The sequence below is a fragment of the Pleurodeles waltl genome, chromosome 5 (assembly GCF_031143425.1).
Source record: "Pleurodeles waltl isolate 20211129_DDA chromosome 5, aPleWal1.hap1.20221129, whole genome shotgun sequence".
Classification (NCBI taxonomy): domain Eukaryota; kingdom Metazoa; phylum Chordata; class Amphibia; order Caudata; family Salamandridae; genus Pleurodeles; species Pleurodeles waltl.
The window spans coordinates 63,596,043-63,613,591 of record NC_090444.1 but is presented as its reverse complement, the minus strand read 5'-3'; the positions used below and the strand labels follow the sequence as shown (position 1 = coordinate 63,613,591).

General features: G+C 49.2%; 1 protein-coding gene across 2 annotated transcripts in view; it reads right to left on the bottom strand.

Moving 5' to 3' along the window:
* Positions 1-17,549, bottom strand: part of IFT172 (intraflagellar transport 172) — a 589,829-nt gene that overhangs the window by 225,345 nt on the left and 346,935 nt on the right. For both annotated transcript variants that reach the window (XM_069233572.1, XM_069233571.1), the window contains exon 31: positions 10,442-10,535. In XM_069233572.1, coding sequence (XP_069089673.1) covers positions 10,442-10,535 — 94 coding nt within the window. The remainder of the gene's footprint in view (positions 1-10,441; positions 10,536-17,549) is intronic.

The window sequence follows — 17,549 nt, the reverse complement described above, 5'->3', positions numbered from 1 at the left end:
GCACAAAGAGGGTGTACCCACCCTCAGGGCTAGTAGCCATTGGCTACTAACCCCCCAGACCTAAACACGCCCTTAAATTTAGTATTTAAGGGCTACCCTGAACCCTAGAAAATTAGATTCCTGCAACTACAAGAAGAAGGACTGCCCAGCTGAAAACCCCTGCAGCGGAAGACCAGAAGACGACAACTGCCTTGGCTCCAGAAACTCACCGGCCTGTCTCCTGCCTTCCAAAGATCCTGCTCCAGCGACGCCTTCCAAAGGGACCAGCGACCTCGACATCCTCTGAGGACTGCCCCTGCTTCGAAAAGACAAGAAACTCCCGAGGACAGCGGACCTGCTCCAAGAAAGGCTGCAACTTTGTTTCCAGCAGCTTTAAAGAACCCTGCAAGCTCCCCGCAAGAAGCGTGAGACTTGCAACACTGCACCCGGCGACCCTGACTCGGTTGGTGGAGACCCGACACCTCAGGAGGGACCCCAGGACTACTCTGATACTGTGAGTACCAAAACCTGTCCCCCCTGAGCCCCCACAGCGCCGCCTGCAGAGGGAATCCCGAGGCTTCCCCTGACCGCGACTCTTTGAATCCAAAGTCCCGACGCCTGGGAGAGACCCTGCACCCGCAGCCCCCAGGACCTGAAGGACCGGACTTTCACTGGAGAAGTGACCCCCAGGAGTCCCTCTCCCTTGCCCAAGTGGAGGTTTCCCCGAGGAACCCCCCCCTTGCCTGCCTGCAGCGCTGAAGAGATCCCGAGATCTCTCATAGACTAACATTGCGAACCCGACGCTGGTTTCTACACTGCACCCGGCCGCCCCCGCGCTGCTGAGGGTGAAATTTCTGTGTGGGCTTGTGTCCCCCCCGGTGCCCTACAAAACCCCTCTGGTCTGCCCTCCGAAGACGCGGGTACTTACCTGCAAGCAGACCGGAACCGGGGCACCCCCTTCTCTCCATTCTAGCCTATGTGTTTTGGGCACCACTTTGAACTCTGCACCTGACCGGCCCTGAGCTGCTGGTGTGGTGACTTTGGGGTTGCTCTGAACCCCCAACGGTGGGCTACCTTGGACCAAGAACTGAACCCTGTAAGTGTCCTACTTACCTGGTAAAACTAACAAAAACTTACCTCCCCCAGGAACTGTGAAAATTGCACTGTGTCCACTTTTAAAACAGCTATTTGTCAATAACTTGAAAAGTATACATGCAATTTTTATGATTTGAAGTTCCTAAAGTACTTACCTGCAATACCTTTCGAACAAGATATTACATGTTAAATTTGAACCTGTGGTTCTTAAAATAAACTAAGAAAATATATTTTTCTATACAAAAACCTATTGGCTGGATTTGTCTCTGAGTGTGTGTACCTCATTTATTGTCTATGTGTATGTACAACAAATGCTTAACACTACTCCTTGGATAAGCCTACTGCTCGACCACACTACCACAAAATAGAGCATTAGTATTATCTATTTTTACCACTATTTTACCTCTAAGGGGAACCCTTGGACTCTGTGCATGCTATTCCTTACTTTGAAATAGCACATACAGAGCCAACTTCCTACACAAATCTTTTCTGAAGCTTCTACTATAACAAATTTATCAGGGTTATAAGCCATCTGAACAAGCTACTTTACATCAGTGAAGCTCTTTTGGTGAATACTCCATCAAACTGCAGATTACTCACCCTTAGAATATTCCCAAGGTGCCAGGCAGGTTTCTGAGGTTTTCACAGCAGTGCCTCCAGATACCACTAGATGACGCCTTCAGCTTCAGGTTGGCCTTGTTCCGGAGTGGAGCCGCATATCAGCACCACCATTATGTGCCTACATTAGTTTCTTGTTTCACCCTGCATCCTCGGGTTGCAATAATCAGAGGTACCAGTGAGCAGGTCTACAGTTTGGGACCTTTCAAGATGATAAAAAGAGACCACTGCACAGAGCGACGTTAAACTGGAAGTGATAAATCTGAGGTTAGACAGAGGAGACACCAGAAAGAGGTGTAGGAAAGCACCCTTTTTGGCATGGTTACTCCCCACTTTTTGCCTTTATCAGATGTGAGTTCGACTGAAAGTGCACTGGATTCCTGCTAACCAGGTCCCCAGTGCCAGAGGTCTTTCCTAAAACTGTACAGATGTTTTCCCCAGTTGGCACAATCTTTAGCACCCTTACTAAGTCCCTAGTAAATGGTACTCCTGGTACCTGGGGCACTACAGACGGTCCCTGAGGGCTGCAGCACCAATTGTGCCACCCTCAGGGACCCCTCACCAAACCCACACAGAGCTGCCATTGCAGACTTTGTTTTGGTGTAGGTAAAATTGAAAGAACGACCTGTCACACACCCCTCTGTACCAGGTGTACTACCAGTGCATGTGCCATGTGTAAGTCACCCCTACAGAAGGCCTTTTAGCCCTAAGGTAGGGCGCATGAGCAAATTTGACCCTGCTAGGTCTCTGTCGATTCTTAGACATAGTAAGTGGCCAGGGAAGCTGTAGGAAGTTGGCTCTGTATGCACTATTTCAAAGTAAGGAATAGCATGCACAGAGTCCAAGGGTTCCCCTTAGAGGTAAGATAGTGGCAAAAAGAGATAATACTAATGCTCTATTTTGTGGTAGTGTGGTCGAGCAGTAGGCTTATCAAAGGAGTAGTGTTAAGCATTTGTTGTACATACACACAGGCAATAAATGAGGAACACACACTCAGAGACAATTCCAGGCCAATAGGTTTTTGTATAGAAAAATATCTTTTCTTAGTTTATTTTAAGAACCACAGGTTCAAATTCTACATGTAATATCTCATTTGAAAGGTATTGCAGGTAAGTACTTTAGGAACTTTGAATAATCACAATAGCATATATACTTTTGAAATAAAACACATATAGCTATTATAAAACTAGACACTTAGTGCAATTTTCAACAGTTCCTGGGGGAGGTAAGTTATTGTTAGTTCTTGCAGGTAAGTAAACCACCTACGGGGTTCAGATTGGGGTCCAAGGTAGCCCACCGCTAGGGGTTCAGAGCAACCCCAAAGTTACCACACCAGCAGCTCAGGGCCGGTAAGGTGCAGAGTTCAAAGTGGTGCCCAAAACGCATAGGCTTCAATGAAGAAGGGGGTGCCCCGGTTCCAGTCTGCCAGCAGGTAAGTACCCGCGTCTTCGGAGGGCAGACCAGGGGGGTTTTGTAGGGCACTGGGGGGGACACAAGTCAGCACAGAAAGTACACCTTCAGCAGCACAGGGGCGGCTGGGTGCAGTGTGCAAACACGCGTCGGGTTTTCAATAGGTTTCCAATGGGAGACCAAGGGGTCTCTTCAGCGATGCAGGCAGGCAAGGGGGGGGCTCCTCTGGGTAGCCACCACCTGGACAAGGGAGAGGGCCTCCTCGGGGTCACTCCTGCACTGGAGTTCCGATCCTTCAGGTCCTGGGGGCTGCGGGTGCGGGGTCTCTTCCAGGCGTCGGGATTTTGGATTCAGACAGTCGCGGTCAGGGGGAGCCTCGGGATTCCCTCTGCAGGCGTCGCTGTGGGGGCCCAGGGGGGACAACTTTGGTTACTCACAGTCTTGGAGTCGCCTGAGGGTCCTCCCTGTAGCGTTGTTTCTCCACCAGTCGAGTCGGGGTCGCCGGGTGCAGTGTTGCATGTCTCACGTTTCTGGCGGGAATTGCAGGGGTCTTTAAAGATGCTCCTTTGGAAACAAAGTTGCAGTCTTTGGTGAACAGGGCCGCTGTTCTCAGGAGTTTCTTTGTCCTTTTAGAGCAGGGCAGTCCTCTGGGGATTCAGAGATCGCTGGTCCTGGGGAAAGCATCACTGGAGCAGTTTTCTTTGAAGGGGGGAGACAGGCCGGTAGGGCTGGGGCCAAAGCAGTTGGTGTCTCCGTCTTCTCTGCAGGGTTTTTCAGTTCAGCAGTCCTCTTCTTCTTAGGTTGCAGGAATCTGAGTTCCTAGGTTCAGGGGAGCCCCTAAATACAGAATTTAGGAGTGTGTTTAGGTCAGGGAGGGCAGTAGCCAATGGCTACTAGCCCTGAGGGTGGCTACACCCTCTTTGTGCCTCCTCCCAAGGGGAGGGGGTCACATTCCTATCCCTATTGGGGGGATCCTCCATCTGCAAGATGGAGGATTCCTAAAAGTCTGAGTCACTTCAGCTCAGGTTGCCTTAGGGGCTGTCCTGACTGGTCAGTGACTCCTCCTTGTTTTTCTCATTATCTCCTCCGGCCTTGCCGCCAAAAGTGGGGCCGTGGCCGGAGGGGGCGGGCAACTCCACTAGCTGGAATGCCCTGTGGTGCTGTAACAAAGGGGGTGAGCCTTTGAGGCTCACCGCCAGGTGTTACAGCTCCTGCAAGGGGGAGGTGATAGCATCTCCACCCAGTGCAGGCTTTGTTACTAGCCAAAGAGTGACAAAGGCACTCTCCCCATGTGGCCAGCAACATGTCTCGAGTGTGGCAGGCTGCTAGAACCAGTCAGCCTACACAGGTAGTTGGTTAAGGTTTCAGGGGGCACCTCTAAGGTGCCCTCTGGGGTGTATTTTATAATAAAATGTACACTGGCATCAGTGTGCATTTATTGTGCTGAGAAGTTTGATACCAAACTTCCCAGTTTTCAGTGTAGCCATTATGGTGCTGTGGAGTTCGTGTTTGACAGACTCCCAGACCATATACTCTTATGGCTACTCTGCACTTACAATGTCTAAGGTTTGGCTTAGACACTGTTGGGGCACAGTGCCCATGCACTGGTGCCCTCACCTATGGTATGGTGCACCCTGCCTTAGGGCTGTAAGGCCTGCTCGAGGGGTGACTTATCTATACTGCATAGGCAGTGGGAGGGTGGCATGGCACCCTGAGGGGAGTGCCATGTCGACTTACTCGTTTTGTCCTCACCAGTACACACAAGCTGGCAAGCAGTGTGTCTGTGCTGAGTGAGGGGTCCCCAGGGTGGCATAAGATATGCTTCAGCCCTTAGAGACCTTCCCTGGCATCAGGGCACTTGGTACCAGGGGTACCAGTTACAAGGGACTTACCTGGATGCCAGGGTGTGCCAATTGTGAAAACAAAAGTACAGGTTAGGGAAAGAACACTGGTGCTGGGGCCTGGTTAGCAGGCCTCAGCACACTTTCAATTCAAAACATAGCATCAGCAAAGGCAAAAAGTCAGGGGGTAACCATGCCAAGGAGGCATTTCCTTACAGAAGCCATTTTAAATGCATGTGCTGGACAATGGTCACTACGAGTTTCCCAGCTACCTGATGGCTTCTCTGAACCCATGGATGCTTGGTATCAAACATATTGTATTAATAAACTCTCACTGATTACAGTGAGGACTTTATTAATAAATGCACTCAGAGGGCACCTTAGAGGTGCCACCTGAAAAACCTACCAACTACTAGTGTGATAACTGACTGGTCCTGACCAGTTCAGCCACATTTCTGAGGTGAAGGCCAGTGCTCTCGGAGGCCAGGAACAAAAGACTACACTTAAAGCGGGTGTTCACACTGTGTGTGTGCTGGGACCCTGCTAACCAGGCCTCAGCATCTGTGTTCATTCCCTAAACTGTACCATTGCTTCCACAATTGGCACACAACGAAGTCCCTTGTAAAAGGTACTAATGGTACCAAGGGCCCCATGGCTAGGAAGGGTCTCTAAGGACTGCAGCATGTATTGTGCCACCCTAAGGGACCCCTCACCAAACACATGCACACTGCCATTGCAGATTGTGAGCTGGGAGAGGGATGGAATGTTAAGTCGACATGGCATCCCTCTCAGGGTGCCATGCCCACAAACCACTGACTCTGGCATAGATAAGTCACCCCTCTAGAAGGGCTTACAACCGTAAGGCAGGGTGCACTATACCACAGATGAGGGCACAGCTGCATGAGCAATATGTCCCTACAGTGTCTAAGTCCATTCTTAGACATTGTAAGTGCAGTGTGGCCATATTGAGTACACAGGCAGGGAGATTGTCATTACGAACTCCACAGCTCCATGATGGCTTCACTGAAGATTGTGAAGTTTGGTATCAAACCTCTCAGTTCAATAAACCCACACTTATGCCAGTGTTGGCTTTACTGAACAATGCACACAGGGGGCATCTTAGAGATGCCCCCTGTATGCTGACCCAATGGGGTAAGGGATTTGCGCTCTCTGGGGTCAGGGACAAAGACTGCTCCCCCCTGCAGGAACAGCAACACTTGGCGGTGAGCCTCAAAGGTTCCTGCCTTTTGTTACATTGCCCCCGTGCACTTCAGCTAGTGGAGATTAACCCCCCCTACAACCCCTCCGACCAAGCCACACATTTGCAGCAGGTGCAATGGGAACATTAGTTAATACCAGGAGTGCCCACCCCAGCTGGGACCACTCTAGTGTGCCCAGAGTTGAAGTGAACACCTTCTGGCAGAATCCTCCATCTTGTTTTGGAGGATGTTTTGGAGGATGTTAGCCAATAGGGTTAGGAATGTGCTCCTCGCCCCTCCCCAAAGGGAATAGGCACAGGAAGGGCGTAGCCACCCTCAGGATCAGTAGCCATTGGCTTCTGCCCTCTGACCCCTGTAACACCTCTATAACTAGTATCTAGGGGCACCCCTGAACCCTGCTCTTCAGATTCATGGCGACATGAAATAAGAAGAAAGACTGAGGAGCCGCACCAGCAGAGAAGACTCCAGACAACAACTTACTTGGCCCCAACCCTACTGGCCAGTCTGCAGCTTCAAGACTCCTGCTACAAAAATGCGACGCATCCTGCAGGCCCAGCGACCTCTACAAACCCCCCAGAGGACTGGCTGCCTACACCCAAGGACCAACAGCGGCCCTGTCCACAAAGAAACCTTCTAAAAGGACTCCAGAACCACCTTTAAACTGCAAGTCCTGCCCACTCTGAACCCGACATCCACGGCCCGTGTCCAGGTGGCCCACCGATCCAGAGAAGGTCCCCAGGTGATTGCGACCTTCAGTACATCTTGGGTTGACCCCTCCTGACCAACACAACGACGAATGCAGTCAGGCTCCGGTGAACATTTCCTGACGCAGCCCCCTGGCCTTGGGGAACCTAACCGGTGGTCAAGCAACGTCCAGTGGGCTCTCTACTTACCTGTACTGCTGTTGGTTTTCTTCAGCCCACTCCCTGCACCAAGCCTGCAGCATCTTTGTGACCCCCGGGGCTCCTCCACTGAAAAGCATTGGGTGCCCGACACCATGTTTGCACCCTTCACCGGGCCGCCCCGGTGCTGATCTAAACACCCTAGATCTCTGCCTTGAAGTCGAGGGTACTTACCTACAAGCTGTTTCTTTCTAATTGCCCTCAGTCTCCACAGGATTCCACTGGGTGCCCGACACCTACTTTGACCTCTGCACCAGGCAAGCCCTGTGTTGCTGGTGGTGCACCCTTGGTGTCTTCCTAAACTTTGTACTGTGGATACCCTAACCCCCGAAGACTGGGATCGTAAGCAGAGTACTTACCTGCCAATTGTGTTGCTACTTTTCCTCCCATAGGACTGCATTGCTTTCAAAGGAAAATAGCATTAAGTGTCTACTTTTGAAATTGAAAAGTATTACTTGTAAACATTTTACCTGTGAATTCAAAACAAAGTGTATTTGATATTTGAAAGTTAAACATTCTTGAAACGGTACTTACCTGCAACAAACATCCTTTTTGTTCTAGAAATAAAGTAACAAAGTATATTTTTTTATACTGTAGGAAAGTAACCTCTTTTCAGCATGGTTACCCCCACTTTTTTGCCTGTTTCTCGGTGTGTTTGACTGTGTTCACTGGGATCCTGCTAACCAGGACCCCAGTGACTTTGCTCTCTCCCTCTAAATTCGGCTGTCCCTGACTTAGCACACCCCACAACTGACATACTGGTGCTCGACATGTAAGTCCCTAGTATATGGTACCCAGGGCTTTGGAGTACCAGGGGATCCCCAGGGGCAGCAGCATGTATTATGCTACCCATGGGGAGCCCATGCAAAGTGTAACTGTAGACTTGCCATTGCAGCCTGCGCGAAAGGATGCATGTACCCTTTTCACTACAGGTCACTCTAAGTCACCCCTATAGCAGACACTGCTAGCCCAGAGGGAAGGGTGCAAGTACCTGTGTGTGAGGGCACCCCTGCACTAGCAGAGGTGCCCCCACAAACTCCAGTTTCATTCTCCTGGGCTTTGTGAATGCAGGGACGCCATTTTATGCACGTACTGGACATAGGTCACTACCTATGTCCAGCTACATAATGGTAACTCCGAACCTAGACATGTTTGGTATCAAACATGTCAAAATCATACCCCAATACTGTTGCCAGTATTGGAAGTATGATTCCATGCACTCAGGGAGCTCCTTAGAGGACCCACAGCATTACTCCTACCAGCTTTTTGGGGTTTTCTGGGTAGCCCAAGCTGCTGCCACCGCTCAGACAGGTTTCTGCCCTCCTGCTGCTTGAACAGCTCAAGCCCAGGAAGGCAGAACAAAGGATTTCCTTTGGGAGAGGGGGTAACACCCTCTCCCTTTGGAAATAGGCGTTACATGGTTTGGGAGGGGAAGCCTCTACAAGCCACTGGTATGCTTTGAAGGGCAAATTTGGTGCCCTCCGTGCATAAAACAGTCTACAGCAGTTCAGGAGCCTCCAGTTTCTGCTCTGGCGTGAAACTGGACAATGGAAAGGGGAGTCACCACTCCCCTGCCCATCACCACCCCAGAGGCTCCAGAGGGTCCCTGGGGTCTGCTATCTTGAATCCAAGGTTGGCAGGGAACTCTGGGAGCACCTGAGTGGCTATGTCATGCAGGTGACATCAGAGCCCCCTCCTGATAGGTGACCAATCCCCCTTTCAGGGCTATTTAGGGTCTCTCTCTTGGGTGGGTCCTCAGTTTCGGCTTGCAAGATTCCAGAACTCCTTGGAACCTCTACTTCGACAGCTAGCCACTGGAACCGCTTCTAGACCCTCCAGAAACCAACAATCTGCATCCACGACGAAGACTCTGCTGCACCAACTGCAATGACTACCAGCTGCGTGGATCTCCTCTCATCCTGAGCTGCGTGGGTTCTGCATCACGGAAAGTGGTCCGGAGTAGTACTCTTGGTCCTCTCTGCCAGCTGTCCCACTTTGGTGGAGGTACGCCCTTGCTTCCCACGCAGGACAGCCTCCCGTGCACCACATCTCTTGCAGCTGCCAAGACTTGTTTGCATCTCCTCCAAGGGATCTTCAGGCTCCATTAACCCCAGTTCCCAGCACTCCTTCCTGTGACGCACAGCCCTCTGCGTGCTCCTCCTGCGGCGTGGGACCCCTCTCCAGTAGTGATGCGTGGGCTCCTCTGTGACTCCTGGTTCCCCGTGCAGTGGGTCTGCTGTGGGGGCTGCCTCTTTTGTGGACACTCTGCCTCCCCGGCAGCTCCACTTTTACTTCACCGCAACTTCTGCCTTTGCCAAGGCTTGTTGGTGGCTTTTCTATGCTACTGACCAACTGCAATCATCCACTCCTGCATCCACAACTGGGTGGGTAGAAGCTCCTACTCCTCCCGACTCTTCTGTGACTTCTGGACTTGGTCCCCTTCTTCCACAGGTCTTCCTCTTCAGTAATCCACCACTGGTTTCTTGCAGTCTTGTCTGGGTGTTGCATTTTCTTCCTTCTGAGTGGTTTGGGGAAAATCTAGTAATTTACTCTTTTCCTCATTGTCGCTAGGGGCACCTGTGGTATTTACCTTTGGGGTTTCCTAGTACCCTTAAGTTCCCCTCTACACATTCCACTTACCATATACTAGGTGGGGGTCCTGTGTTCGCATTTCATTTTTTTCCTATATGGTTTGGGCTCCCCCTAGGGTCCCTATTGTCTATCTGCATTTGCACTGTTTTCTATCACTTTCAATGCCTATTGCTGATTACTAGTGTATATATTTAGTGTGTTACTTACCTCTTATTGGAGGGTTGTCTCACTAGTACTTTTTTGGTATTTTGTCACTAAAATAAAGTACCTTTATTTTTGTAACTCTGAGTATTATCTTTCATGTGTGTGAGTACTGTGTGACTACAGTGGTATTACATGACCTTTGCATGTCTCCTAGATAAGCCATGGCTTCTCATCCACAGCTACCTCTAGAGAGCCGGGCTTCTAAGCACTGCCTACACTACACTAACAGGGGATGCCTGGACCTGGTATAAGGTTTAAGTACCTCAGGTACCCACCACACACCAGGCCACCTTCCTACAGCTACATAAACATTGGCCTGGAGTTAGTCACGGAGTGTGTGCCTGATTTCCGGACTGTGTGTACAACAAATGCTTAGCACTACCCTCTGATAAGCCTAACTGCTCGACCACACTACCACAAAAGAGAGCATTAGTATTATCTACTTTAGCCTCTGTCGAACCTCTGGAAATCCACTGGACTCTGTGCACACTATACCTTACTTTGGTATAGTGTATACAGAGCAAGCTTCCTACAAGCATTCTTTTTAGAAATGCGTTTGTGAAAAAGGTAGACAGCATACCTCATCCTCAAGGAACATGGCATATTTCAGGTGGATCTCGGGCATCTTCTGCTTCAGGGACAATCGGCACAGTTCAAAGGCAAAGTCAAAGGACCTGAAAAAAGGGAGGCAGATTAAAATAATTAACTTGATTTCATTTTAGAATATGTAGGTTTAAAGGAAACGTTCTATAGTCCAGTTCTTTGACCACACTTAGCAACAACTATTATGATTACCCACCAGAAAGAACAATTCTTGTAACATAGCTACAGTGCAAATGTTACGTAGCAAACCTACAGATTATTTACAGATGTGCAGTAGCACTGAGAATTAATGATTCATCTGATGATACCAGAAGCGAGGCATACATAAATATGCAGATCTATTGTCTCCACTGATAGCATTTCCTAGCTTTTTTTTCCTACACATTACAGATGCTAATAAAGGAGATCATTAGTGGCAGACAGTATCTGCAGGAATCAAAAAGTTTGCATTTAGAACATTGATTTCAAAAGCATCTAACATTTTATTCTGACACATACTTTCTTGCTGCAGCTTTCTGAATTGTTCAGCAGTCCTTGTCAATATCGCCAGATAGATCAAAACAGTTTAAAAGTAAATGCTCTTCTAATCAAAGAACAGCTGCAGAAACAATACAGCAAACCTTGACTATAGCATTGCACTGGAACACGACTGCAGGGAAGCCCACTTTGCCCAAATACAAATTGCACTGCTGCTCCTCTATGAAGCACAGTAGTGGGGGTCTTACTGCTGCTAAAATGAATTTCTGTAGCATCGGAAATGGGTTTTATGCCACTGGATGCTAACTGTTTTGAATAGACAATGCATCTGGATATAATCTTTTCATCCTTTGCGGCTCCTGCAACAGACTGGAAAAATAGTCTGCTTTCCTGAAATGTTTTCTATTGAAAATAAAGCTGTAGAGGTACATAATAGGGTCTTATAATTATCCAAGACCTTTTGTTTTTATCCCAAAAAATATTGAAATAAAAATACAAACATATTTACATTCATGGAGAGGCTGTATTAGCCATCTTCATGCATTGATCTGGTGAAATGCAGAGGGCAGTGGGTCCCCCTACTTCAGCCAGTGGCCACCTTCATTGTGAGTGAGTATTTTTGCTTGTGCACAATGTGGTCATCCCTACATTAAGCAGTGCACTTCAGTGTCGAGGCTCATTTCCTTTTCTTAATACCTTTTCAGCTGCCGAGAAGGCATCCCCTCCGAGCCTCTCCCCCGCCCTGCGTGTAGCTGCCGGCATGCATCAAATGCACAGGGAGGTTTCAGCCGATCACTCTGTAAGGCTCTGCTTTTCTTTAGGGTGTGTGTTTTTTTGAAGCTTCCACTTCATGTGGGAGATAAAGTTCATCATGGAAATACATGGTTCTCCATCCTTAGACACACATTTCATGGCTGCGTGTTGCCTCACGAACGTGGCATCTTAATATTGGAAGGAAACAAGAGTTCTAAGATGGGGCTGGCAACCTTGCCTTTATGAGGGCTCCAAATGAAACTCTGACGTATATTGTACATTCGTTCATACTGGGAGCCAGAATAAATGTGTTTTGTAAAAAAAAAAAAGAAAAAAACATCAAACTAAGTAATTCCTGCCCCAGAATGAGATTCTATGTGCCTCAAATAGTACTGTTTTGCAATCAACTAGTATCACTAAAAAAAGCACAATGAGCTACATATCACCCACCATTTTTTCAGAAGATAACGTGTAATGCGTGCTAAATGGATACATGGCAAGAAAATGTCTCCACTATTTTACGTGAAATAGCAGATCCATAATGCATATTTTTGTTTAATTCGCTCTCTGTATGGTTCTCCGCTTAATACTGCAGTTCATGTCCCACCGTGGCCCTCTGGTCACCAGCTGATTCTTCTGTTTATTGCAATAACTATTGAATTTTGCAATGTTTCTTTTTTAGGCACGGTATGGACTCACAAGCAGTATTTCCAACTTTTTCTCATGTTTACTGTAGAAAGCTGATCTGGTGTGTGGTGGACACGTATGGTGTTATGACCCTATACAAGGTCCAGGTATCCCCTATTAGTGAAGTGTAGGCAGTGTCTAGGAAGCCAGGCTCTTTAGAGGTAGCTGTGGATGAGCAGCCAAGACTTATCAGGGAGACATGTAAAGCTGATGCAATATCACTAATCACACAGCACTATCACACATGAAAGAACCACACAGCGTTGCAAAAATAAGGGTACTTTATTATAGTAACCCAAATACTAGAATACTGAATAGGCAATCCCCCAACTGGAGGTAAGTGAACACACCATTATATACACGTTAGAAATCAGTAAAGAGCATAGAAAGCAAAAGGCGTTGGCAAAAGTATAGGTAAACAGTGAGGGCCCTAGGGGAGGGCCAAACCATATACAAAGAAAGTGGAATGTGAATGGCAGTCCCCCACCCAAGGATGTGGAATCAGTAAAGGGGAGCGGCAGAAACTAGGAACCCCAAGAGGTGAGTACCAGAGTGACCCCCAGTGACCAGGAAAGGTGAGGTAAGTACCTGGTTTTCCCCAAAACCAACTGGAGGACTTAGGAAAAGCATTATGCAAGACCCAACCAAGCCTAGAAGAACCCAAAGGTGTACCTTGCAAAGGAAGGGGGCCAAGTTCAGTTCGTGATGGAGTGCCCGGTTGTTGCAGGAGTCACTACCCACCCTTCTGTGGATGCAGGACCAGGTCGACTGTGGACGAAGGTCAGCAGGGCAGCACAAGAGATGAAGCGATGTCCCAGGAGTGATGCAAGTGATGTCCAACATCAGCGGTCGAGATGCAGTCGGTTAGTGGTGCTGGAAAACACCAACAAGCCTTGGCAAATGCAAGAGATGTAGAAGAAGGTTTGAAAGGCTGAAGAGGACCAGCAAGGTCCAGGGGACTCGATCCTAGGATGAGAGTTCGGGGTGACCCTCAGCAACTGGGAGACTCACAAGAAGAGGAGGCAGCCCCCACAGGCAACCCACTGGCAGCAGGCACAGGAGTTGTGGTGAGGCCCACTCATCACACCTGGAGAGGAGTCCAGCGACGTTGGAGCAGCAAGAAGGAGACTGCGCTTTGCAGGAAGAAGTGCTGGAGGTTGGGGCTACACGGAGCCTGAAGATCCCTTGGAGAAAGAGCAAACAAGTGTTGGTAGTTGCAAGAGTCGCTGTGCACAGGGGTACTGTCCTGCAAGGATAGGCAAGGCCTTACCGTCTCCCAGGTTGGACAGCTGGTAGAGAGGACCAAGGGGATCTCTCCAGACCACAACCTGTGTGATGCAGGATCCACGCAGTTCTGGAGGACAGAGGATCTATGCAGCCAGTCATCGTTGCAGTTGGTGCCTGCAGATGCAGTTAAGTGACTCCTTCACTCCCAGGAATATTCCTTCTTGCGCTGGCTGAAGTCTCGCCGACCCCAGAGGATGCACAACTGGGGAAATGTTGCAGTTGCTGGATGGAGCCGGAAAAACAAGAGTTGTCGCTGAATGTGCAGATTGTCGGTTCCTGGAGGGTCCAGTTGCAGTCCAAGTGGCCAGAAGAAGAAGTAATAGATGCAGAGAGGTCCTGCTGGAATCCTGCACATCAAATCTGAGGACCCACCCAAGAGGGAGACCCTTAATAGCCCTAAAAGGGGGTTCGGTCATATAGCACGAGGACCACCTATCAGGCGGGGTCTCTGACGTACCAGCATGACGTGGCCACTAAGATGCTCCCAGAGGCCTCTGCACATCTTAGTTTCGAGATGACACAATCGAGTAGCCACCTGGAGGAGCTCTGGGCACCAGCCCTGGGGTGGTGATGGACAGGGGAGTAGTCACTCCCCTTTCCTTTGTTCAGTTTTGCACCAGAGCAAGGACCAAGATCCCTGAACTGGTGCAAACCGATTTATGCAAGGAGGGTGCCAAATGTGTCCCTCAAAGCAAACCCTTGGCTTGGGGAGGCTACCCCTTCCCAAGCCTTGTAACACCTATTTTCAAGGGAGAGGGTGTTGCCGCCCTCTCCCACAGGAAATCCTTTGTTCTGCCTTCCCCTGCTTGAGCTGGTCAAGCAGAAGGAGGGTAGAAACCTATCTGAGGGGTGGCAGCAGCGTGGGCTGCCTGGAAAACCCCAGAAAACTGCTAGTAGCAATATTGGGGGAAGGGGGTCCTCTAAGGAGCCCTCAGAGAGCACTGAATCATGCAACCAATACTGGCAACAGTATTGGGGTATGATTCTGAAATGTTTGATACCAAGCATGCCGAGGTTCGGAGTTATCATTATGTAGCTGGACAGAGTCCAGTATATGGCACTTACGAAGTCCAGTGCAATGGAGTTGTTAGGGGCTCTGCTCATGCAGTTGTGCCCTCATACACAGGGACCTGCACCATGGCCCCTGGGTTAGGAGGGCCTACCATAGGGGTGACTTACAGTGACCTGGTGTAGTGACCTTTGCTGAAAGGATGCATGCATCTTTTCAAGCAGGTTGTAATGGCAGGCCTGCAGACACTTTTTGCACGGGATTCCATGGGTGGGACAGTACATGCTGCAGCCCATGGGGAACCCCTGGTGTCCCAAAGCCCAGGGTACCTAAGTACCATACACAAGGGACTTATAAAGGGATACCAGGATGCCAATTGTGGAGTGAACAAAGACCCTAAACAACCAAATTTAGAGTGAGAGAGAGAAGTCACTGGGGTCCTGGTTAGCAGGATCCCAGTGAAAACAGTCTAAGCACACTGATAGCAGGCAAAAAGTGGGGGCAGCCATGCAAAAAAGTGACTTTCCTACATGTGACACCTACGAAACCAGTTTTAATATATCCGCAAGAGCAGAACTAGCCTCGGTAGCTAAACCAGGGGACGCTAGGAGGCTGGATGCCGACAAAGAATCAAGACCACTCGCTTTGACTAAATCAAGCAACCAATCCGAGTGGGAAAGCGGAATGGTGCCTAAATGAGGAGGCTGAGGATATCCAGGCCCATCCAATGGAAGAACAATAGGTTGAGGCTCAGCTAATGCCAATGAAGGAACATATAACTCCAAAGGCGCTGCTCCCGGTGTCAGTGCTGACTGACGACGAAAGGGAGAGAACCTCGACCTTGAAAGTGGTGTTGTCCGACTCCAGAGAGACAACAACAAGGACGTCGAGTGAAGTTGTATGTGCCACCACTGCCGAACACAGCCCTGGAAGGGAGGAATTAAGTGCATTCAATGGGAGTCGCAGGAGGCTGTGCATCAGCGCTGATCCGACTCCAGAGTCGAAGTCGAGGGGCCCAAAGGGCTCCAAGGACAAAGCTGCTGGTGAGGACCCTGTTGGAGCAACTGCCACCTCCTTAGGGCCAGAAGGGGCTTCAGAGGGAGGAGGAGACCCATAACAGCCTGCAAGGACAATTAATAGTCCTGCATCTGGGCCACAGTCGCCCCGGCGCTAGGATAAGGCAGAAGGGACGGGGTTGACCCCTGTGTAGACTTGCCCTCAGAAGATCTGGGTGAGTCGTGCAGGGGTGGTGAAGCCGGAGGAGGATGTGACTTCACCTGAGGGCAACGCATACTTTGAGATGACGCCGGAACTGGAGACGTCAAGGGAGCTGCACGCGATTGGCTCCTAGAATGGCCTCTGGGAGGTGGAAGATGAAGAAGTACGATGCCTCCAAGAGTCCTGCGAAGACTACGACACCTGCGCAAACAGGAGCTTCATCCACCGCTCTCGCAATGTCTTAGGCCTCATCTGTTGACAGGCGTCACAGTCATCGGTGTTGTCGTGGGTGCCTAGGCACCACATGCAAACAGAGTGAGGGTACGTGACCGGCGGTGGAGCACATGACCCACAGGGCTTAAAAGCCAGTAGGCATATACACTGTTCCAAGACAAAAAATACTGTCAAAAGGGAAGGCCAAAATTGGCCAGAGGAAGCTGCTTTTCCGGATCCGCATTGCTGCGCAGAAAAGACGAAACTGACGCCAGCGCGTCAGGGAGGGATTATATAGACTCCGTCGACGTCGTATCTGGGGACGAGTCGCACAACGCTCTCTACCAATGCGCAGCAGTACTGCTGAAGAAAAGTTTTCCAGGTCCAGCCTGACGCCTGGGGAGAATTCTAAGATAAGGAATCGTTGACTAGTTACCTCTATCAAATAGCGATGTTAATAACCACCTGTCTGAATTTTTACATAAACACAATTCCCTCAATCCCAGGGAGATGGGGTTTAGAGCGAAACAGTACAGAAACTGCCCTACTGACGGCAGTAGAAGAGGCAAAAATGCTGCTGGATCAGGAAAGTATAGTTGCAATTATCCTCCTTGACAATAGCACAACCTTAAACACCGTTAGCCATGAAATTCTTCTGGATAGTCTTTCACAGTTGGAGTGTCTGGCCAAACATTGACCTGGTTTCAGTCCTTTCTGAGCAATAGATCCTTCCAGGTGTTTGAGGGGAAATTGTACTTTTAAGATCTTTCCGCTGAAGTGTGGAGTCCCACAAGAATCTTCCCCAAGTCCTACATTGTTTAATGTCTACATGTGCTCGCTAGCAGATGTGGTGATGGCCCATGGCAGCCTAATTATCTCTTATGCTGATGATACTCAACTGTTTTTTTTTACTCATTCACACTTGGACTCATTTTCTTCAACATTAGGATCATGCCTCACATCCGTAGCCAATTGGATGAAATTATCTGCTTTAAAACTGAACAGGGGAAAAGACCAAACTTGATTCTTGGTAATCCCTCCCCACCTCAGTTCAACTTGGGATGGCCTGACATTTTGGGTGCTTCTTCAGTCCCTAAGCCCACTGTGAAATACCTGGGCTTCTGGTTGGACAAGGCCCTCACCACGAATCTCCAAACTCCATAGCTACTTGTTGTGGGGTGCTTAGAACAGTGAGCAACGTTTTCCACCTACTTCCTTTTTCTTCCAAACAATTAGTTGTACATGCTTTAGTTCTTTCTCTGTTGGATTATGGAAACTCCCTGTACTTGGAGCTCCTATATCCACAACGAGAAAAAGTGGTGCCAAACGCCAATGCCCACTTACTTCTTAATGTTACTAGACATTTGTCTGCCCAACCTGTTATTAAATTCCTGCATGGGTTCCCGGAGGTTACAGAGGATTACATTTAAATATTTCTATA